The 23,312-nt window shown below is 48.6% G+C and overlaps 1 protein-coding gene across 1 annotated transcript in view; it reads left to right on the top strand.

Moving 5' to 3' along the window:
* Positions 1-307: 307 nt before the first annotated feature.
* LOC132317393 (hydrocephalus-inducing protein homolog) overlaps positions 308-23,312 on the top strand; it is a 43,066-nt gene continuing 20,061 nt past the window's right edge. Inside the window, exons 1-8 of the mRNA XM_059820430.1 lie at positions 308-411; positions 870-995; positions 2,899-3,018; positions 6,437-6,571; positions 13,482-13,681; positions 16,332-16,456; positions 19,928-20,129; positions 21,941-22,124. Of these exons, the coding sequence (XP_059676413.1) occupies positions 319-411; positions 870-995; positions 2,899-3,018; positions 6,437-6,571; positions 13,482-13,681; positions 16,332-16,456; positions 19,928-20,129; positions 21,941-22,124 (1,185 nt within the window). The 5' untranslated portion in view covers positions 308-318. The remainder of the gene's footprint in view (positions 412-869; positions 996-2,898; positions 3,019-6,436; positions 6,572-13,481; positions 13,682-16,331; positions 16,457-19,927; positions 20,130-21,940; positions 22,125-23,312) is intronic.

The following is a 23,312-nucleotide window of genomic DNA, read 5'->3' as shown; positions in this document are numbered from 1 at the left end:
GTGAGAAATGCCAGCAGGCCCTGGTGTGTGTTTGTGGCTCGTGGGACAGCACCCACAGCAAGAGGCTGTTTTGGCTCAGGGAATGTTTGTTCTGGGGTTTTACTGCTATGAATGTTGACTGTGCCACTTAAATATGGTCTAATCACGGAACAGGGTGGGGAGGAGGCCTTAAGTTCTCTACTTCGGAAGGATGCTGCAGCCTGGAGACGTGGGTGTGTCCTCTGGCTCTGCCGTGAATGGGATTCTAGAGTTTCAAAGTTCCGTTGTTGCTCCTTCCAGGTGAGCTGAGAGATGGCCACTGGCAAGATGCATCTGTCCATGGGGTCTTCCAAAATGGCTGATGGATTCCAGAGCAAAGTGGTAGCACCTCGTTTTCCGAAGCTAGTCAGAGAGACAGAGGAGTCTGTAACTGTAAGTACCTGCTGTGGCTGGGCAGGACCTGTGTTAAGGCTGGAAACTCCCCCTGTGTCCCTCCTTCGCCTTCCCCTCCTGTTGTCTAGCAGCACTGTGAAGGATGGAGTTTAGGGATTTCTGATAACTCCTTGCCACTCTCTTCAAAGGCTCAATCTGGCTCAATCCAGCAAAACTAAAGAGAAAACAAATGTCCGAAGAGCAGAAATCCCCAAACATGTCACATCAAATCACGAAGGAGAAGCTAACGGCAGGGTAGAGCCACTTGGTTAGAGCGTGTGTGTTCAGCTCTATATCATTAATTTACTGATGTTAAATATTTCAGCAGGTAACTTAGGGGACTTCCAGGACTATCCTAGTGGCTGTGATCACAAATTATTCATCAGTGGCAGTTGAAGAAGAAAAGTCTTTCTGACCAAAGGCATCTGTGTAACTCTTGCTGGTGTTTTGCATTTCAGCTGACTCCCTCGGCCTTCCTGAAGGAGATGTCTCTCACCACGGAGCAGAGGCTGGCCAGCACTCGGGAGATGAGGCGGCCCCGGATTATCCAGCTTCTAGACATGAGTGAAACCTCCCATCAAAAGGTAGCCTTTTCCTGCCCTTTTCCTTGCTGTTGGTGACATTTGAAGAGGGTGCGTGCTTGTGACAGGCCTGACTCCAGCTTCTCTGAATACCTCGGTGACTAGGTCCTGTTGTCCTTCCCAACTCTCGAGTGACTAGCGATAGGACAAGAAGAAATGACCTCAAGTTGCGCCAGGGGAGGTTTAGACTGGATGTTAGGAAAAATGTCTTTCCAGAGAGAGCAGTGAAGCATTGGAACAGGCTGCCCAGGGAGGTGGTGGAGTCACCATCCCTGGAGGTGTTCAAGGAATGTGTGGACGTGGCACTGCGGGACATGGTTTAGTGGGCATGGTGGGGTTGGGTTGGTGGTTAGACTTGATGATCTTAGAGGTCTTTTCCAACCTTAGTGATTCTGTGAACTGCTGGTGGTGGTGGAGTTCCTTCTGCTGGGGGAAAAGTAAAACATTTTTCCCCCATGAGGCATTGAAGTCCTGATATGCTTAGTAGCCAATACGAATAACCTCTGCTGAACTTGGTGGGTTTTGCTGGAATTTAGCTACCAGTGCTAAAGCCCGATACTGGGGGAAGGCTGGGGCAGGACACCAGGGTGCGAGCTTGCCATTTTCCATCCTCCTGCTGAAATAGTCACATCTCGCTTCGGTACAGTTGCTGGCAAATGCTTGGGGCCATAGGACTCCCTCAACGGTGGCAGCATTGGCCTTTGAAAGCTGAGGGCCTACGGTAATTACTCAAGATTTAACAAAACCAATTGCATTAATGCTTTGGGTTGGAACAATGTGTGGGACCCTTGCAGGGTGTTAGAATTTGCAGGCTGCCAGATATACAGGGGAATCACGCTAGGCAGAGGCGATGTGGAGGTGCTTTATCTGGATCAACGTTTACTTTAAAGCTGCTTTTCTTACAGGACTGCTCAGTACAACACGCAGTCCAAATGGGTAGATTGCTGAGGTAGACTGTTGAGTGGAAAATTGCCAGCCAGAGACCTGTAACGAATTGGTTAAGGATTGCCCTAGACAGCACGGGAGGTTGGGAATGCGTCAGACGAGTGCACAACTAACTGGCAGTGTGCCGCCGCCACACATGGAGACCTGCCCATGTTTTTCGAGGGGGAGCAGTGCAGCTGGAAGAGGGGAGACAAAGCAGGGAGGAATTTCCTCAAAGTAATGCCTGTGCTCTGTAAGCATTTGCTGTTTGTGTATGTTTTCAGCCATGCTTCTGCAGTGGTGTTAATTAAGAGCAATAATAGAATACAGTAAAGAATCCCTTTTAAAGCTCATGGCAAAAGGAGATCTCAAGTCCAGTCTTACTCAAGTTGCCCAGTAATGCTGAGAAAAGAGCTGAACCTTATCACCATCCAATGTTCCCCTCACATGTCTTTTTCCTAACTACTGTTACTTTCTTGTTGGCCTTACCTCCTCTGGTACTGTTCTCTTCTTACTGATTTCTAGGCTCTATATCAAAAAATGATATCTGGGGATGTGTGGGACTTGGTCTCTCTGTCTCAGAATAAAGATCATCCTGAAATGGTTTCCCACGGAGTCTCACGTAAATTCTTGGGTTTCGCTTTCTCCGTGAGCGCTCATGGCTCTTTCAGTAAGTGCTCCGGAGCTGTGTGACCCCGTTAGCACAGGGCTCTGCTGGAGGTAAGCGCTGCCTTGTATTTTGGAGAAGGAAACCTGGAGAAACACCTACCAAAGGAGCTTCTTAGCTTGAGCGCGCTCAGCGTGGCCCAGAAACTTTTGCTGAGCTCAGAACACAGGTGGGTGAGCTCCTGTTTCCCTAGTGTGAGCTGGGCAGACGTACTCACCAAGAGACTGTACTTCCCAGGAGATCAATGTAGGAATCTCATTCATGAATCTTCTTCCCAGCAGCTGAACCTCTCACTGCTCTCTCTTGCATCTCCAGTTCTCCTCAGTTGACCTGGACCAGAGCTTGTTTCAGCCTTTTCCATCAGAGGTGGTGTTTCAGAGCTACGTCCCCTGCGAGGTCTATGAAGCGCCGCTGATTCTGAGGAACACCGACAAGGTAAGTGCTGGGACGTGGAGGTTTAATGCCGTGCTGGAAGAGGAGAGCAGTGTAATTCACGTGGTATACAGCATAGCAAGTTATCTGCTGCAGCGCAGCACATCAGAATAAAATGTCTCACCACCTTTATTTTGCAAGCTGGTGGAAATCTTCCCATGCTGGAGATTCTCCCCCTGATTTTGGCCATGCGTTGGTGGTATCTAGCCCAAAGGAGCTTTTCTAGTCAGCATCCTTCCTCTCGAAATCCCCGGACTGAGGGGAATGTCGAGGGCTGTACAGTCCGTATCTGCCCTCATGCTTTACCTCGAGTGTGTATCGTGTCCTGGTGGCTCCTTGGTTAACCTTGGTTTCTGGCAGGGCATCTCTGCCTCTCACAACCTGTTTAGCTGCCTCTGCAGCTCACTGTTAGAGCACAGGGGTTGAGTCTTCTCCGCTTTATGCTGGAATAAGTTACAATTAGTGGTGTTAGCACTCCAGAAAGGGTGTTTTGAAACAGCAGTGGAAGCGGACTGATTTAGCAGGAGCAGTGGGAGGCCTTTAGGGGCCACTTTAGGCTCCTGGTAAGTTTAATTCAGTTCTGCCCAGGTTCTTCTAAGGCAACGTGGCTCTCTGCTTTCCCTTTGGAGAACCACAGCCCATCCACAGTAACATGCTCTTGAAGGTCTCCACCTTTCCTTGAAAAAATTGTGATCATTTTGAGATTTCCCAAGGAAGTTGAGAAGGGAAAAGTTGAAAAACGTCAGCAATTTTGTTCCACTGTAAAGAGGAGAATTGAGACCTTCTGAATTTCATCAGGGGAAATATTTGCTGGAGTGAGGCATGTGCCAAGAGCAAGGTGGTGGGAAAAGAGAGGAGCGAGGAAAGGAGCTGAGTTAGAAGGTGCTCTGGGAGAGAACATTGTACAGGCAAGGGTTTCTCTTGACACTTAGCAGTAAGTGTGCTGGAAGCAGAGAAGGGTCAGAAAAAGAAAGGTGTAATTAAAGACAGTCTTGTGTACTGAAGAGTAAGACGTATCCATGAGAGGAGGGCGGCAGGATGGGAAGGTGGAAGTGTGCACGAGAGCAGGTGAATTAACCCCCTCTCCAAATCTCCCTGTTGGGGGAAACAGGTGGACAAAAAAGCGCTGTTGGGGCATATGGCAGGTGGAGGAACAGCAAGAGAAGTCAAAGTATATTGTGAGATGACAGGTTTTGACAGGGACCCGGTTGAAAAGAAGCCCCTTTGGCAAGGGAGGATGCAGGCATGGCCCCTCAGTTATTCCTGGAGAGTGCTGCGCCATTCCTGGTCTGGCGTTCAGCTCAGGGATATTGGAAAGATGCAGCGTGGATGCCCATGCCCCAGGGATACCATTTATGTGGTCCACAGTGATTCTGGGCACTCTTTGCTGTAGGTATCCTTTCCTGATTAAAGTGTGCCTCAGTTTCTCTTTCCCTATGGCTCTGCTTCATTCCCACTAAGTCTTTTGGCTTCAGTTGCTCCGTTATCCATGTGGCACTTCAAAATGTTTGTCTTTGCCAAGTACCAGCCAATAGGCAAACAGTTAATTTGCTCTATTCCTGCTTCCTCAAGTGGAAAAGAAGATCTGCATCAACATTTCTGCCTTTCCCGGTAAAAAATCCTAAACTTGTACAGCTGCACCTTGGGATTTGTATGCCCTGTAAAGAGGAGGCAATGTGTGAACTGTTGATTTTTTTTCCAAAACGAATTCGTTTTGAAGCTAGTAAGACCTCAACCATGGGATAGTGCTGGTGTGAAAGTAAGATCGGCTCTAAGGAAAATCCTTGGCATATTTAAGTACACAAAGTTAGAGATGATAGTCCTAAGAGAGGTTATTATATTTTACTTTCGTTGGCTTTTGATAATGTCCTAGAGAAAAGCAACATGTGCTCTGTCTCAGTTTTCTCACCAGTTTCCCAGATTCTTCTGGATCATACTGACTTATACTGCATGGTAGCCTGGTGCTGTCTGCTCCATCAAAATCCAGCTGACAGCAAAGTGTATTCCAAAGAGAGGCTCTGTAATCATTCAAATACAGAAGCGCTTTGCTACATACTTCCTGTTTGTACCTGTGTTTTGTACGAGTGCTTTTCTGTCTTCAGGCTGCTCCTCACGTCTTCTGGGTGGCTTTTGCTGAAGGTCTTAACTCATCTCCCAAGGGACTTGGTGACCAAAATGTTTGTCTGCAGTGTGAAATTGGCTCTGGGAACTCGCTGCCCCAGGGCATTGCTGGGAGCAAAGAGTGTTTGGAGAGTTCAGGACTGCCTCAGCCGTGGGTTATCAGGCTCGGGTGGGTGGTGCAGAATGAATCTCCACTTTTGCCAAGCCTCATGTGGGTTCGTTGTTTCCCAGTGAAGCTGCCTGTCAGTCAAAATCACCTGTTTTAGACTTTCTGAGATGAGGTTTGGTGCTCAGGGGTTGATATCCGTGTGCTAGAAAATGCCTGTGTGCAGTCTCTGTGTTTGTGGCATCCCAGAGGGCAGAAACTTGCAGCAGGGTGCCTGCAGGGACTCCCGGGTGTGGGGAGGAATGCCCAGAGATCTGCCTTGCCTGCACTGGCAGCTGCCTGGCTACAATCAGCAGGCAGCAAGAGGCTCCGGAGAGCTGAGATTGGCTTTTAGTAATGAAACCACACTGTGAGTCAGTGCTGGTCATGCATCTCAAGGCAGAAAATGCCTTTGAAGCCCATAATTGATAGGCACAGCCTGGGGGGGTCGTCTGGCTTGCCATTGTTGTGGTAAGTTGACTGCTCTGATCTTCTGCATCAGCCTTTCCTTGTAGAGTATCATGCTTCTTCCTTGCTTCTCTACAGCCCCCTTTAAATTCTCTTAGCCATCTCCTTGTTTCTGGGGTTGTCCCTTTGTTTTCCTATGTTCCTCCTTTTGCTCCTCAGCTTGCTTTTATTCCCAGTAAGGCCACAATGTCTGTGGTCTCCTTCTCTTGTTGGTCTGCCTGCATGACTCTGTAGCATTGCAGCTTGACTGCCCTGCTCAAACCCGGTATGTTAGAAGTGAATTTCTTCCTTGCCCCAGTATAACACGTCCTGTTTTGCCTTCAGATGATACATTCCCCCTTTAGAGGTGTGATGGCATGGATGTGCGCAGGCAGAAGCAAGCAGGTTCTCTGGGTTTGTTGACTATGCAGATGACTTGATTATGGTATCGTATCGCCATGCTGCTGGTGTCTTATCTGCTTGGCACTTCCTTCACAGCAGGGCATTGCCCTACTGCCTCTGGCCTGGAGCTATTTTCCCCTGGCAGAAGGGATTCAGGTCCACCCTTGTGTATTATGTGTATGTACCTTGAGAGGTAAAAGTGCTTTGGAAAGGTGGTTGAGGAAGGATGTCACCAGGGCATGGCTAGGTCTCTTCTCCTCGTGTTTCCACAACTGGCAAAGTCATAGTTTCATGTCTTTCCTGCAGGTTCCTCGGCTGGTGAAGGTCGTCCTGGAGAGCTCACCTTATTTCAAGTTGATCAGCCCCAGGGATGTGTACCGTAAGGTAGCACCTGGCATGCGTTCCACTTTCCGCATTCTTTTCACCCCTGAGGAGAACAAGGTAAGACTGGAGGTGCCAAGAGGTCGGTGCCTTCAGGGGAAGGTGCACCTGCAGGGCCTGATTCAGACCAGGGCATCTGGTGTGGGGTTTGTGGAACTGTCCTGGTTTTGGTGGGGTTGCACTGGATCTCGAACTGGGGGAAACTCTTTGCCCATGGTGAAGATTATGCTCTCACAGGCTGGAGGCTCTTCCGTGTTCCAGACTGTTTTTATCCTTCAGCGCTGGCACATTTAACGTAACGTCTATTGGCTTCAGGGATAAGAGAGTCTACTGTCTGTGGTGGGGCAGCCTCTCAAGGTGTTGGTTTCTAGTATCTGTCCGTTGCTGCATAATTATGGGTTTGCTCCACTAATTATAAATACAAGGCTCTGTTTAAAAGTGACCTGTTATTTGGGGGACCCGAAGTAAGCCTGATCAGAGTGAGGACCACCACCTTTGAAAACTGCAGTCACCTTAATGTACATCACGTTGGACACAGTAGTGACACAGCTGAACGTTGTGTCTAAAGTAATCGCTTTTTTTGCATGCCGGTTTTAGTCCACCCCTTGCTGTGAGGTCTGCTCCAGGCTGCAGCTGGTCACATCTTGGCATTGCAGGGTGCTGCTAGGCGCTGCAGCAGGGACTCGCAGGCTGTGCTTTCCCTCCCTGTGCTTTCTTGAGCGTTCGTGAGGGAAGGTGCACGTGGAACAGTAGGAAAGTGGCAGGGAGGGGTGTTGATAAGATGTTTAGCCATCTCAATGGCAGGGGTGTAATTCTTATGGAAAATCCTAGAGGCATGAGTAGATCCAGAGAGGTTTTCTCTTTCCCACTTGGCAGCCACTTCCCTGCCTGGCTCTGGACTGGAGCAAAGATGATGCTTTTTCATCCCCTGTGTTTCCAAACCTTGCAGCCGTGCTGTCCCTGAGGATACTTGCCTGTCTGCGATCCAGCTGCGAGTGTAGGGGAGAGGGAGTGCTGTGCCCGTGGCAGGGAGCCAGGCTGGTGCAGAGCCACTGAGCTCTAGATGTCCTTAACTCAGCGGGAGGTTGATGTGCTGCAGATGACGGTGAGACATCAGCCTGGCAGAGCACGTATAGGACTAAAGGGGCAGGTACAGTCTGCAGGCAGACCCCTTACCCCAGAGCCTGTGGGCAGTAATACCGGTGTGGCTGTGTCTTCATGCGTGTTATTGTGGTTGCTCTGTCACCTGGCGCCTATTCCGTGCCACACATACTTTTGCTTGGAGGTTTGAACACCAGTGCTGTGGCCCTGGCAAGTCTGATTCTCAGTGCTGTGATGCGAAGGGTCGGTGCTGTTACCTGGAGGCTTGTTAATACAGAGGATTTAGTCCATGGCAGGGAAGGGAGGAAGCATTGCGGGCAGACAAAGACAGGCAGGCTGACTCCTTCCACCAGCACCCTCCCACCCCTTAGCACTGTTTTTCGCATGACTTTGTTGGAGAGGCAAGGTTAGGGGATAGCTCTGAGCCAGCTGGTGTTTCTGCAGCAGGCCAGAGGTGCAAGATCTCTTTGGGCATAGCTGTTTTCTCATCTTCCATTTGCAGCTTAGATTCAGTTTAACACTTTGTCCTGTCCTCAAACAGTATGGATATAGAAAACTGAAGAGGAAATGCCCTGTGGTGCCTGGCTCCCCATGCTTGTGAAATAATCTGTTCCTTTGGAGGGACTGAGAAATTATTTAACATCATTAATATTTAGGGTAAAAATTATGTTGGCCTCGGGCAGTTCTCCATGCTACCCAAGTGACACGAGAGCTTAATGTCACTGAGGTAGGCTTTGCAAAGTACACTGGTGCCTTTAAAATGTGATTTGTTAGTATAAATTAGTGTTCATCTTTGGGGTGGAAGAGGTAAATGGGTGCCCATGAAGGGTGGCAAAGTGCTGCTCTTCAAGTTTTGAGAGGCAGCAGAGCAACACGTGAACATCACCACAAGTAGAAGTAGGGTGAGATAACTGCCAAGAGCACTAATGTCCAATACTTTGTCCCTTGTCTTGCCCTTGAACAGATGAGCATCTGGAGTAGGGAGCTCTGCCAGCGAGAGGTCCTCCACACAGCTTCGGCGACAGCCTGGCGGGTTTCTGCTGAACTGGGTTTTGTGCCCCGTGCAGGGGTTGTGCAGGGCATTGGTAGAGGGGTGCGTGCTGCTCGGTGAGGAGCACGTGGGGGTTTATACAGCAGAATCATTTTGTACAAATCGAACATTTTGTCTCGTCCTTGGTGGAGCGTGAGTCAACGAAGTACCCAAGTGCTTTAGCTCAGCTAGAAATGCATCAGTAGCACGGTCAGGAGGTGCACAGCACCTTGAAAACCCCTTAGCGAAGAGGCAGGCTCTGGGAAATGGTTCTGTAAAGCCACCTGCGTTGGGCTTGCAGTTGCTTGCATGCAGAATATCTGTGGTTTAGCTGTGGAAGGCTTATGAGTGCTCCCTTGGCACAACCTCTGCCTCTCTGCTGCTCCATGATCCACTGGGATTGTGGACAACCCAGTGAATCGGGATGCAGGTACAAACCCCTCTGTCAAGGTTGGCGAGTCTTCCTGGTGTGGAGCTGGTTTCTGTAATTCTCTTGATTTGAATCTGTTCTTCCCCAGGGTACGTCTGACTTCAGTGAAGTCGCTCACGATTCAGGGGAGTAAAATTGCAGCTAAGCCCTAACTAAAAGGACCATGGGAGTTGTTAGTGGCTGAAATGCCATGTGCCATGCAGGCCTTTCTTGAAAAATGAGCAGTTTCCTATTGTCTCGCAGTCATTTGGGAATGTGCCACGTGATTGGACTGTCAGTGAATAAATAGCTGACATGTCTCTTTGTTTATTGGCACTTGTGTTACAAATATGAAATGCTAACTCTTCTGTTGGGCAACATATGCAATTAGTTGTTCTTGCTGCTTCTGATTGACGCATTTCTGTTTTATGGCTCCGGTTGTACAGCGGGGGTGTTCTCGTGCCACCTGTGTTCCCGGGTGTCCTTGCGCGATGGTCTGACAGTCTCTGCCTAACTGGAAACCATCGTGGAACTGACTGGCAAATAAACAACAGCCAGAAATACTGACGTTTGTGTGTTCTTTAGGCTTATCAATAGATTATCTTAAAGGAAGAAGGAAGGAAGACGACTACAGAACCACAGCACAGCCTATTCTGTTTTGTCCTCTTGCTCTTTTCACTGTAGCAATACAATATTTTCGGGCAATCCAAGTTCAGTCTGTAAGGTTTGCAAAACTCATTGCCGATGCTCAGTGGAGGCTGAATTAATGCTCATTGATTAATATGAAATATGACAGGACGATGAGTTATTGCATTACTGAAATGAACTCCTTTAAAATTCAGTCCAGCCGTGTTAGATGTTTTGTAGCACACGGAAGCTATTCCAAGTATAATTTTAAGAACACTCCTGGGAGGAGGAAAGGGGCAGAAGATCAAGGCAAATGGCCCTGCGCAAAATGAACCTGGAGCGAAGGGGCTGATTTCAAAGCATCCTGTGACTTGGTAGCTGAGGGAGGCAGGAGGAGGGGTACCCCTTCTCGTCTGAAGCCATCTTCATCCTCCAGCCTCCCTCCTCTCTTTTAACAGCCCTTATTTTCCAGCCTTGATGGTATCATGGTTTCAGCAGGGAGCTTGCCCTGTTTGACTTACTATGCTACCTCCTGCTACAAGGATCTCTTCTTTGCAGTTGCCTGCTGCAAGGAACCCAGTGAGGTGTTTAGGATCGGTTCTACAGTAAAACTGACATCCGAGTTTGCTGGCATACTGGGCAGTTAAGGCTGCTATCTCTGTGACAGTAATGGATGTTAGCCTGAGTTTGCAAAGAGCTTGAAGTGACACCTTTGATACAAGCAGTTGCTTTAATTTCAGTGGGTGCTAATTCAAATGCCATTGGTGATGCTTTGCAGGCCAGAGCTTGTAACTTACTGCTTATCAAAGGGGAGTAAGAGAAGAGGAACTATCGTACAATGAACTGTATTTTCCCTGAAACTGAGAGCGGAGCTGTATGAAGCATGAAGTTGTATTTTCATGAAAATCTATAGCCTGAAGCTGCATCTAAACACAACGGTCTTTAAAGCATGGAAGTGATGCGACCCCTCCCTCACCCAGGCACGTTTACTTAGAGACCTGGTTTTAAACAGCCTGCTAAGGGTTTGCAGTTGCAAAGTCAAACAAGATTTTAAACTGGCTTGGACTGTACCCCTAGACTGTGAGTAAGTGCATAGCAGAGTTGGTAAGACAGGGCAGTGCTGCAGTGGAGAATTGCAGCCTTGATTTTCCAGGGGAGGGCGATTCAGCTTTCAAAAGCTTACAGGACCATGGATTCACAGCAGCGTGAGCAGCCAGCTTCTGCCTAGCAGCCCTCTTTCCTTGGTTTTTTCCCCCCCCGTTTGGCCTGACGCTGCATTCAACTTTGCTGCGAGGTCCCACTTTGGGGTCCTAGAGCGCGGTTGAAGGGTCAGCACGTGCTGAAGTGCTTTGAGTCAGGCTTTGTAGAGGATGCAGCGTCCCAGGGTGTCCCTGGAGAAGGGGCTCAGCACACAACATGCGTGTACGTGAATGGCAAGAGGCAGCTTTCTCTCTCAAAGGTCGTGGTTGTCTCTGCGAGGCCAAATCCTTGTTGCTTTAGCCTTGTCTTCGCACACCTGGAGAAGTCCCTTCCCCAGGCGCTGCTGTGCAGGCAGTCCCAGTGCCCCTCACTGGCAATGGAGCTGGGAAGGCTGCCTGTGCTTGCTTTTGGGGAGGATTGATTCCTTGGGCTCTTATTTACATTGCCGTTGATCCATTCCTTAGCAATGACAACGGCTTGAAAATTGTTTCCTTTTACTTCCCTCAAATGGCTCCAGTTGTTGAAGTTTTCTTTTTTCTTTATCCCCCTGCTGATCTGAACTCCTTGCGTCCTCCTCTGTCTACCTGGCATCTGGAAGGGAGAGATAAGTAAATATGGCATGCCCAGACTTAATAAGGCACGCAGATTTCAATTGGATTTACAATGCCTTTGTTACAGTAGTGTGGCCAAAATAACAAAAAAATAAGTAAATAGGATTCTTTATTTGCTAATGCAGTTTCTGAGGATCTAAACAGTCCAGGATGTGAAGTACCCAGCTAATAGGTGCTTTAAATTCACATGGACTGCCCATAGCTTTTATTTTAGAGGGCTTAGGCTGCAAGGTTGAGTACAAAATTGCTAATTCAGAAGGCCTTGCTGAAGATGAAATGCATTCCTGAAATGTGATCTTCCAGTCTGTAGGTCGTTTGCTGCAGTTCCTTTCCTGGTATTGTACCTTCCAAATATGAGAAGCAAAAGCCCTTCTGCAATATCCAGTGTGAATATTTGAGATACCCAGAATAAAAGATCCTTCTTTATTCTTTTTCCACCTTGGATGTGACAGCGTCTGTTACTGCAACCTTAAACCCCAGCCGAGCAGGCGGTTGGTAGGCGCTGGGTGTTAGCTGTTGTGCTGAAGCTGTAGGTATGTGTCTGTGCCTCGTCTGGCTGCTGTAGGTCCCTTGCAGGCTTGGAGAGGATGGGTATGGGAGCAGGAAATCCCAAGGGCAGAGGAATCCGAATCTTGTCTGGTTGAGGGGGTTTGCTGCTGCGTGCAAATCCTAAATTGTTTGCTTGCTGCTTCAACAATTATAAAAATACCAAACGAGATAAAAGCACTGAGTGGAAAAAAGATCAGGAGAGGAAGTGAGTGATAAGAGGCAGAGCTTTTATCAACTGGTCAATAAGAGCTGCTGGAGGTAATGGCTCCTGGCCCTACTAAACAGTTTTACCACTGCTTTCAGCGGGGGGCAAGGTGATACTTCCAGCCCAGCTATGCCACACTGTAGATCTGGAGATCGATCTGCTCAACCCTACAGCAGAATGATTTTGGTGATTGGATTCACCTCCCTACTGCTAAATGCCAGACAGCTTGAGGGGGGGGGTGTGTCTGTCTGGCTCTTTTCTGAGCAAGCCAATGACTGGGAATAGCAGAGCTGAGTTTGCTCTGGTCGGGATGTCTGACCTTCCTCAGGGAGGCATGCTAGCAAGGCAGCAAGTCGCTTATTCTGGAGACTGTACAAAAGAGAGGTGATGAAGACATCAGCCATGCAGCGGAGAGGAAGCAAAGCTGTTTGCTGCCTCCCCTGAGGCTAGCAGGAGATGTAAAGGGAAATTGAGATTAGACAGAGGAAGAGCTCTCTTTAAGCCTAGGCCAGAGCTGGAACAGGCTGCTGAGGGCAGGGGTGGAGTTGTTAGTGCTTTCAAGTACTTGTCAAATATCTCTTGAGTGGTTTGGGTACAGAGCTGAGCCAGTTCTGGGGTGGGGAGGTGGATCAGATAGCCTTTTAAGAGTGTGTGTCCCCAGCTTTGTCTCCATAATGCTATGGGAAGGGGTGGGAAATACACCTGTACCCTACACTCAGCTGATATAAACCAATTATCGTGTCCAGCTTGTTAAGTATTTCACCAGACTGACTCTTGATCATGCATGTGGCAAAGTCCTTCTGAAAATGTACCTGAGCATCCCCTGCCAAGCTTCAAGGAGGTCACTGCATTGCTGGGATTGGAGTTGGCCCTGTGGCACAACTGGGTTCTTAGTGGTGCCTTTAATAGTCTGCAGTGGCGATCAAGGCAGGTTCTTGTTACTGCTGTAATCCCGTACATGAAATGACTCTATTTTGGTGCCTCAGAATCCAAGTGTCAGATGATTTTTGTCTGGATCTGCCAGCTTGCTGGGAAAGCAGGTGACTCAAGGGGGTTGTTCCTTCTTTGCGAGTTAGCAGCCCTGTTCAAGTCGTGCTACTGGACTGAAAGGTCATTAAGGCAAAAAGGACTATTATATTATTGGATGCTCCTGTTAGAGTCCTAGAAAACAGCAGCTTTCCTTCTGCCGTGGGGATGGTACTAAACGGACTGTGCTGAGATTGCTTCTTTCCCTGCAGGATTACTTCCACCAGGTCACCTGCATCACGGAAAGGGAAAAGTTCGTTGTGCCGATCCGAGCTATAGGTGCCCGAGCCATCCTGGACTTCCCTGACCAGCTGAACTTCGGTGTCTGTCCCGTCAAGTACAGCACCCAGAAAACACTGCTGGTTCGCAACATCGGGAACCGGGAGGCCCGCTACCGCATGAGCACTCAGAGGTAAAGGAACTCAACATCTTGCTTGTGCAAAACACTGTTGCGTGATTATAGATTTGGTAAGCAGTAACAAAAAAGAACCAGAGCATCTGAGCTGCTGTATTGCAGGCATAGCTGGAACTGGGCAGGACATGTGGGTCTGGCAGTTGCTTACAGTGTTTTAAGCATGATACAACCTTCGATAAAACTCGGCAAGCTGCAGGGAAGTTTCATACTGCAGTGGTGTCTCCAGCACAGCATCTCACAAGACCAATTGTGTTAGTTTGAAAGAACAAGTAAAGGAAGGCAACCTGACCGCCCTTGGGCTGTATGGGATAGTGCGTGGCAGATGACAGCTCTAGGAGCTCAGTTCATGTAGACCAAATGCAGTGTTAGGAAATGACCAGCTATGAGCTGGTGGAAGAGACATTTAAGAGTTTATCAGCAGCTGTGTCTCTATTGGCAAGTAATTCTGAGCAATTGGAGATCAGTCGATCAGAGCTGAGGGTACTGAGGTCCTGACAGTAACACTGTGTGGTCCAGGAACTTTGTTTTCCGGTAGGTTTGGTCTGGTCCCTGGGAGCAAATATTCTTAGGTAGAATGAGCTCTTAAGTGGAGACGAGCAGACACGGGCTTCAAGACTGCACTACAGCCCCCAAGCAGAATGCTACTGAGGGCACAGGCAAAAGATGCAGCAACTCTGTGGTGCAGGGGTTGGGGGCATTTTCTCCTAGAGCTTTATCTCTCCTAGGCTTCCTGGAGAGTGCTAGAATGTTAGTAGCTAGCTTGCAACCTGCTGATGGTAAGTACCTTCTGAAACGGTTGCATACCACTCTCAGCCAATACACCCGTGCTCTGGGAGGCCACAGCACAGGGTATTCCGGTGGTCCCCTATCAAATGCCTGATGTGAACGGTGTTGCAGTCAGCCTGTGCTGTTCCTTTTGGTCTCAGAAGGCAGTCACCCATTTTGGGGTTTGCTGAATTGGAGAGGGTAATGCGTTTTTGACACCGCATCTGCAAGGAAACCAGTTCAGTTGGTTGATAATGAGCTGAGAGTTGTTTGGTCCCAGAGGTCTTGGTGTAGGAGCCGAGGTCAAGAATGCAGCAAAGACCCGCTGTCTGACTTGGTGCACCTGAGTAGCCTCAATTTCTTCCCCACGAAAGCAGGGCTTGAAAGAAGACTTCTTACTTTGGTCCTGTGAAACGTGAGGGTCCAAGAGGAGCTTCCACCAAAGCCTGGCAAAGCTATTTAAGCAGGCTTCCAGGATGCTATTTCAGCAGGCTGCTGCTTATCGCTGTGGAGAATACATAGGCAGGAACTTGCAAATCGGTGTACAGTTTTCCTCGGGGCTGTCCAGATCTAGTTGTCACCACCAAACTAAATACCCAGTAAAGTCAGGCATGTTTTTGCAGTGTCCTTGCCAACTGCTCTATTGAGTGCAATGTCATCAGCTGTCACTACTTAGGTGAGCAAAGTTCAGCTGGCGCATGGCTCCAGTTGTTCTCATTATTTTGGTGTGCGCATTGCGTCCTCTAATCATGGTAAAACTCTCCAGAACGTGGTTTTAAGGTGACAAATTGACCACCAGCAAAGCACTAAACCCAGTAACTTTTGTTTTCTAAGTGTGGCTGTACAAGAGCCATGAAGCGCAGCTGCCGTTGTGCAGAAGCATGTTTTATCTGACTTAGCCCTAAGCATTGAAGCATCGAGTTTTGTTTCTATCAGCCAAGAGCTGTTTACCTGGTGACAAATCATAACTGCTCATATTAAATCCACAGTATGCCAACACATTTTCATAATTATTTCCAAGACATTGCACAGACTTTGTCTGGTGGGCCAGGCAAACAGTTACTGAGCTTGGAGTACAACCCGGAGTCCCAGATTGCGTTGCTTGTGAACAGAGAGAAGACCTCCTGTTAAACTCGCCTTGCTATGCTCCTGTTAATGGTGCTTCATTTCGCTAGGGATTTAATTGTTCAGGCTGTAAATGGGATACTCCTTTTGTGTTTTGTTTCCATGCTGTGGTATCACTCCAGTCTGCATTTGCATTCAGATTTTTCCTGTTGTTCTTTTCTTCTTAGAGCAGCTTTCATTGAAATGCCGATAAAACTCGCCCTTTCTTAGGCTAAACCAGGATGCTTTCAAGGTAAAAAAAAAAAAGGATTCTGCAAATTGAACCATAACTAGTCCCGGGTCTTCAAAAAGACTTTTATTCTCTGTCTGATTTCTAGGCTGTGATCTCATTGAAACAGGTATTGCCTTGACATTTGCATCTCTTGAGGTGAGGTTTCTGGGTGGCAGGAAAAGACAGATTCCTGAGGAAATCAGCATCAGGTTGTGCATGCGAATAGCTGTTACCATTTCTGTGCTCTTCACAAGCCGTTCTCTGATGGTATTGCTAGCAGTTGGACTCCTGAGGCTGCAGAGAATCGGACGCAGAGCATGGGGGAGATGAGGTCATTTTATGCCATGGGATCTTCTGAGGGCTGGATCTCTGCAGAAGCGGGAGTCAGTCGCTCTGTTTCTGATCCTGTATGTTGTGTTTGTCTTCTGCTGGCTGTGGTTTGTTTGCTCCTTGCTTGTGCAAGTGAGCTGAAGGGAACTAGACTGCCAAAGGAACACAGTCCCCAAATCTCCCGCAATAGTCCTGATAGCTCTCTTTGCCTTGCAGCCCTTTCTCCGTCGATCCCTCCGTCGGGACTCTTGGGATTGGTGACGCCATGCAAGTGACAGTGGAGTTTCACCCACTGGAGACGGGGCACCATTCTAGGTCCTTGGTAGTTCACTACGACACAGGTAAGTGCTGGGCGCTGCGTGGTGCACGCTCTCTGCGTCCTTCAAAGCAGAGCCCTTTCTAAGCAGAATAATATTAAGTTTGCTTTGTGGGCAACTTCTAAAACATTTTCTTCCAAAAGCTCTGCATGTTTCAGTGCTTAGAAGTGAACAGATAAGGGGCAGAGGCTGAGCCTGTCCTTGTTCTGTATGTCCTGTGCACTGGTCCCTCGCTGGGGGAGCCTGGTGTCAGCATGGTGTTCTGCACCCAGCACCTTCTCGTGACAGTCTTCTGCCATCCTTCCCCGTTGTCCCAGCCACCTCAATTCCCTCTCCAGGTGTACCTGCCCTGCCCCAGCTTTACCTTGGATAAAAGTGAAGAGTAGTTGGTGTTGAGGGGGTTGTTAAAGTAGATCCCCTTGAATGGGAATGAGATTTTGGAATGCTGTTTTTCTGGGAGTTGCTGAGTGGAGGAGAGAGAAACCTCGACTCTCCATTGCAGCATGCGTATGCACGCATGAAGTTTTAGTCCATGACAACGCTATGTTTGAAGCGTAATGTGGGGAACACATGTCTCTGTCAGACTCTCTCCAGTGCCTGCTGTCTCTTACACACCTCTGTCCCATGTACTGCTTCTCCATCGTCTTGCCACAGACCTTTTTTTCCATGTTGCCCTCTACCCATCTACAGCCCATGCTTCCCAACATCAGGACTAAAGTAGCCAGGAGTTGAGGGCTCTTGGGATTTGGCAGGAAGTGCTCAGTGCCTCCCGAGATAGGTGTGAAATGTATGCTAGGGTACGAGAAGCCAAGATCAGGCCACAGAAATACCGTCAGCTTTGTAAGTCACTTTAAGAGTAAGTGGGGAAAACTCAAGAAAAAGGTGCGACATGTTAAAATGCTTCTGTCGGCCTTGGTTCAGCAGAGGTATCTCGTGATGCTGAACGAGACGCTTTCTCGGTTGCATGTATGCATTTGGTGTGCGTTTTCTCTTGCTTGAAAGAGAGGTTTGTTTTGTCCCTATTCCTGACTGTTGGTCCTGGGGAGCATGATGTCCTAATCCAGGTGATAGTGTGATGCTTTAGCCCAGCAGTGAACATTTTAGTTGTCTCGAGTTTGTAGGAGTTATAAAAATGCTCCTTTATCTTCCAAATGCTCTTTGTGGCTTTATGAGTTGTCACAGCTTTGTTCAATATTTGTCAGTTAATGACATATTCCCAGAGAATGGTTTATGCTCACTCCGAGAAGCTCATGGGATGGGTAGCGCTTTCTTGAAAGAACTACTGAAATTTCAGGTAGAGAAGCACAAAAAAGTGCCTCATTTGTATGCATCTAGAGAATCTATAGGGTAAAATTCCGAGGGCTAGATCTTTCTTTGACTCTTGTTCTTAGTGAAAAAGAGTACTGGAAAAGTACTACTTTTTCCCTGGAAAAGTACTAGTACTTTTGTGTAATTTCTGACTAATAAGATTATTTCAGGCCCTCAGGTTCCTGTTTTGTGACAAATCATGACAAGTCTTTCCTTATTCACATTTCCTGGGCCATTCGTGCTTTTACAAACCTCTCCCATCTATCTCCCATACGGATTCCTCAACCGAGAAATCTGTTCAGTCTTCATGTAGAAGCTGCTCCATACTTTTAATTGTAGTTTCTGCCCTTCTCTATTAATTTCAAATGCTTCAGCTAGTTTTTTTGAGATCAGAACTATACCCAATACTTCAAGACCCATGTGGCCATGGGTTTAGACAGTGAGGTGACAGTTTTCATGGTGTTTATTTTGTAGTAGTTTGTCTTGATCGTTGTGGAGGATTAGCTTGTGTTTCCATAAACCTGAGTTGTGCATGCTCGAAGCACTGTGCCTGTCTCCCATTTCTTGGGTCCTGGCTCATCTGCTTGCCAATGTATGCCAAGGATTCAGCGCAGGGGAAAGGTAATGCTTATAAAGCATGGCCGTCTCTGTAACTCTTCTGAAGTTCAGTTATTTTTATATGCTAAATTGTCCATTCTAGGAGGCAGATTGTCCAGTCCTTGGAAACATTGCTGGTGTTCTCCCAGCGTAACTCAGCTCTGGCCACAAATCCCTGCCACTCCAGACTCCCTTAAGAGCCAAGAAATTGAGGATTGTACAGGCATGAAGGCTGAATTCTCCATGTGCAGACATGAATGACTGACTGTAGAGATCTACTGTTTTAAGGGCGAGTCTTGCCTCATTCCCCAACCCGGCTCCCAGAATGAATGTGATTCTGCTGCATTGCCTGGCTTAGGATTGAAGGAGTCAGTCCAGCTCTCCCCTTGTGGTGTTGCACGGTAGCCTTTTAAAGGCAGGTCCATCCACTGGCTGCCTTGCTGTAAGCCCTGCAGTGAGGAGAAGGCTCTGCCTTTGCAGACGGATGCCCTCCAGGCCATGGCCGGGCTGCTGCACTTGTCAGTTGGGGCTGGCTCGGAGGCTTTAAGCACCACTCCCTAGAAATGCCATTTCTGGAGAGCATGTCTGATGTTTGCTGTTTGCATCTCACCTGGGAAACACTCACCCACAACAGGAAGAGTGGGCTTGGTAGTGATGTTTGAGCTCGGTTGACTCCCAGGAGTTTGTTGGTTGGGAAGAATGAAGGTTTGAAAGCTCTGGGAATGAGGGAGCCTTTGGTGGGAGTCTGTTCTGGAGGGTGAAATGCTGGCAGGTACCCCAGCAAGACTCCAGCCATTAGTCAGTTGATGTGCACAGGCAAGGCTCTCTCCTCTTCAGCTTGTTCTGAGGTGGAAAGCAAAGATGTCCTCGCTCTGGTCGTTGAATAGCTTGGGAATATTCAGCGTAGACTTGCACCCTCAGGCATAAGCAACAGGATCCAGGCTGAAGAAATGGGCTTGCAGGACTGTAATGGGCGGGCTGGTGTGGACCATGCCCTACCAGTCTCATTTTGACATATCTTCACAAACAGCAAGTGATGGCACTGCTTCTACAACACAGTGAAGTTCTCTTCTGCGTGCCATCCTGCGGTGGGCTGTCCCTTCACTTGTTCCTCTGAACCTCCCTTTTCTGCCCACATGCCCCCAGGCATCTTTGCTTGCCAGCCACAAGGGATCCTCAGGAGAGACCCACCACTGGTGGTGTGCCTGCAGGAGACCCTGGTCAAGCTATGACTGTGGTGGGACTCCTCAGAGTCACCTGAATGACTTTGATGCAGAATTCCCCATGACCTGGGTGGGATGGCAACCCAAAGGCCACCTGGGCACGTCTGAAAAATCTCACTGTAAATGCTGTCACCTTGGGGATAAACCTCTACAAACACACCCAGAAATAAGGTGGTTTAGATGGTGTCCAGGACATCCTTGTGCTGTACACAGGCAGCTCTCAGGATGAGATAAATGTGCTGATCCGTGGAACTGCTAATACAGCTAAAAGCTGTAACGCTTTCTTCTGTTACGTGTGGTTTGCTCTCTTCCTGGTACTTCCATCAGCAAGTGAGGTGAGCAAAGACTGCCCTTTGCTTTGTTGCAGGTGAAGATACCCACATGAGCCTTTATGGAGCAGCTGGAGATGTCAACATCAGGCTAGACAGGAACTCCTTGGCAGTTGAGAAGACTTACCTCTCGCTGTCAAACCACGGATCCGTGGTCATCCACAATCGGAGTGAAATCATAGCCCACTTCCAGTGGAAGGCTTTTGCTACACAGGAGGAGGAGGATCAGCGGAAGCTGAGGTGCGTTTGAAAGATTCGCTTCCATAAGATACGCTGCCCAAGGGTAAAACTGACGTGTGGGCTCAGGGGTGTTGGTGCTTTTGAATGGTTTAGGACAAGTAAACCATCCCCAGCATCAGGGTGCGTGTCACTGAGTTTCAGGGTACTGGAGCTCAGCACTTCCCATTCCAGTTCCACCCATACTCCAGCTGAGGAAGATGTTTTGGAGAGGAAAGGTTGGTTGCAATGACTGGATAGCAAATTGGTGGTTTGTGGGAGCACAAACCACTGAGGTCCAGACATCCCTGGGCTACAGAGGGTCCATGAGGCTGAGGAAAGTGTCAGCACTCGTTACCTGGGACGTAATGTAGCTGCAGATACCATAACTATTACGATAGTCACTGCAGTTTTTTCCCCTCCAGCTTTGATAAGGTGGCAGGCTCCTTTTCCAGCAATGTGCAGGGTAGGGTGAAAGTTGAGGCCACCCTGCTGTAGGGTGTTAATTGCCTCACGCTGCCCTGGTTTCCAGCACAAGGAGGTATTTGTGCCCTTCCTTTGAGGCTGGGGAGAGTTTGGAGGTGGAGGGTTCTGCAGGGAAGGTAGGGCAGCACAGGACCTGGAAGTGCATTTGGGCTTCAGCCACCCATGTCTTCATGGTGGTGAGAGATGGGTCAGGCTCTTGAAAGTGTGTCTTTGCTCAAGCTTTGAAATTCCCATTTCAGGCAGCAGAGAAACACTTGCAGCCCGGGGGGGTGAATTGGAAATGACACTTCAAAGCTTGGGTGATTTAGGGAATCCTTGTGTGACTTTTCAGACTTGGATGGATGTAGGTATATAGGAGTTAGTCTGAACCCATAGCTGATCAGGAAACTGCCTTAAAGTGGAGCACTTTCTAAGGGCCTCTGAGCAAATAAAGTGCAACGTAATTAGGTCAGAAACGCCTTGAAGGCCAAAACTCGTTTTCCACTGTTCTCTCTTTTTAATGACACAGTGTGTGACTTCTGTGCACGCTCAGTGTGTTGAAAGGAAACCTACTGACCTTCTTTTGGTACTTCCCTGGCCCATTCCTTGACCATCTCTTCCCAGCTGCCTGTCTCAGCCTGGACCCTGAGTGATCCTCTTTCCCCTCAGAAGTAACCAGGTTTCCCCACAGTAGACTTCAACCGGATTTTTTTTTCTTTTTTTCCAATTACATTTGATCTCGTGCCAGTTTCTGTCTTAGAGTCTGAGCAGGACATTTTGTTCTTCCTTACTTGGAAGTCTTAGGGATGGTCATAGCTCTAAGGCCACTGTCCTGCTGTCAGAGAAGCAGGGATCCCCTGGTGGAAGGCAGTATAGGGAACTGGGAGCAGGCGTTGTTTGCTTATCCCCGCTGGTCCAAAAAGGAAGGAAAAAGAGTGATGCTCGTAACCTGCAGCTGAACCCCAGGTGCTTCTCCCCTTGCCAGTGAAGCCCTGCAGTGGGTGCTCCTTGATCTTTATCTGCCTCCCCCGAGCAGCTCTATGGTGGGAAAAGGCAGTTGAGGTTGGTGGATTCTCCATCAGTTGTGGCAGTGGCTTTGAGCCAGGAGGCTCTCTTGAGGGCTGCTAGCTTTCCAAAACCTCTTCTTAACTTGTGAGTGTGGAGTAAAACTACCTGCCACGCCAGGGAGCAACAAGTGATCATCTGATCCATTTGGGACCCCATGGCTCGGGGTCAGCCCCTTGCTGAGCTGCTGCTGGTGCTGCTGTTCCTCCCCGAGTGCATTGCTGCCCCTGCACTTACCTGGCAGTCTCTGCAAATATGTTGCTTATTGAATTATCTGTTTGGTTTGTCTCTCCCCGTGGCCGCAGGCTGTGTCGCAGGCTGCAGAGGCAGGAAGAGGTCAAGACGGATTGCTTCCTCAAGGAGTGCACGGTGGACCCCACTCTCCGAGAACGCCTTTCCCTTCTCTCCCGCACCTTCCGGAACCAGAGGGCAAAGGTGCAAGGAGACTCCATGCTTTTCTCCGATGAGATCTTCACCATTGAGCCGATGGTAAGCTGTAGCTGAGAACCTCCCCTCCTCCTCCTCCTGCTCCTCCCTGAATGAGGTCACTTGGCAGACCCCTGCATCAGCTGCCTTGACGTGCCGAGAGAAAAGGTCAGGTTTCTGGTGAGGCTGGGAGAGCTTGTTACAAAAACCACTTCTGAACTGCGGGCTCCTGACAGGCAGCGAGAGCCTGCCTAAAGCTGAGCTACTGCAAGGGCTATAAATAAGTGTTCTTAGAGTGTTCAGAGGTATTGATTATTATATGTAAGGGCACACCTGACGCATACTGTATGGGCAGTAACAAAGGATATTAGAGCATTGTCAGTTCACATATTGACCTGAAGAATGAAATGGTCCTCTGTGGAAAGGAGGCCAAATTCAGCCCAAGTTTAGTCATGGAAACACCAATCCCTTTGTATAAGCTGGACTTACACCATGTCTGAATCTCCCTTCCAATGGCATCTGTGAGCCTGGACACAAGACTGGCAGGTTTTTTTTGAGTTGTATGGCACATAGGTACAGAAAAATCTTTGCTTTTCTGTTTCTGCAAGCAAAACCCCATGCCCTTCAATCAACCAGAGCTCTGATTCTGAGTATTTGCATGGTCTGAGACGAAGAATGCCTGCTGCCTGAGCAGTGCAAAATCCCTTCTCATCTTGGAGTGAACCCTAGAATAAGCCCAACCTCTTCTTTTTTTAAAATAGGTGAAACTAATTTTTTTTTTTAACCAAGGAAGGGGATCGTGTTCTCTTCTTGGTTACTCCTTTAGCCCATCGAAGGCTGAGAGCCAGCAATGTCAGCACAACTGCAGTTTCACACCACTGTAGCTGACAGCAGCATGGTGTGACCAAGAGATTGTGTCAGAGCAGTAGGAGTATTGTAGAGTGGGAGCTGATGAGCTGAGCCTGAAGGGCATCGTGCGATGCATTAGAGTTGATTTTGGAGTGTGTCCCAGGGCTCCTGCTTCGTTACAGTTGGAGTATGACTCCAGAACTAGCTCAACCCCGCCTTGAGCTCCTGAAGTGCATTAAGGTGAGGTGCAGAAGTCTGGCTGCCCACAGTACTGTGTGCTGGTACTCCATGTAATGATGTACAGACATGAAGTGTAGCCAGGTCCCTTTTCCTTAGACTGGCTGGTACCTCTGAAGAAATCCTGCTTGATTTGCTGGAATTTGTTTGCCAGTTGGGTTGCTT

The sequence above is a fragment of the Gavia stellata genome, chromosome 8 (genome assembly GCF_030936135.1).
Source record: "Gavia stellata isolate bGavSte3 chromosome 8, bGavSte3.hap2, whole genome shotgun sequence".
Lineage (NCBI taxonomy): Eukaryota > Metazoa > Chordata > Aves > Gaviiformes > Gaviidae > Gavia > Gavia stellata.
Note: the sequence above shows the minus strand (reverse complement) of the source record. Positions and strands in the feature narration are given on the sequence as shown.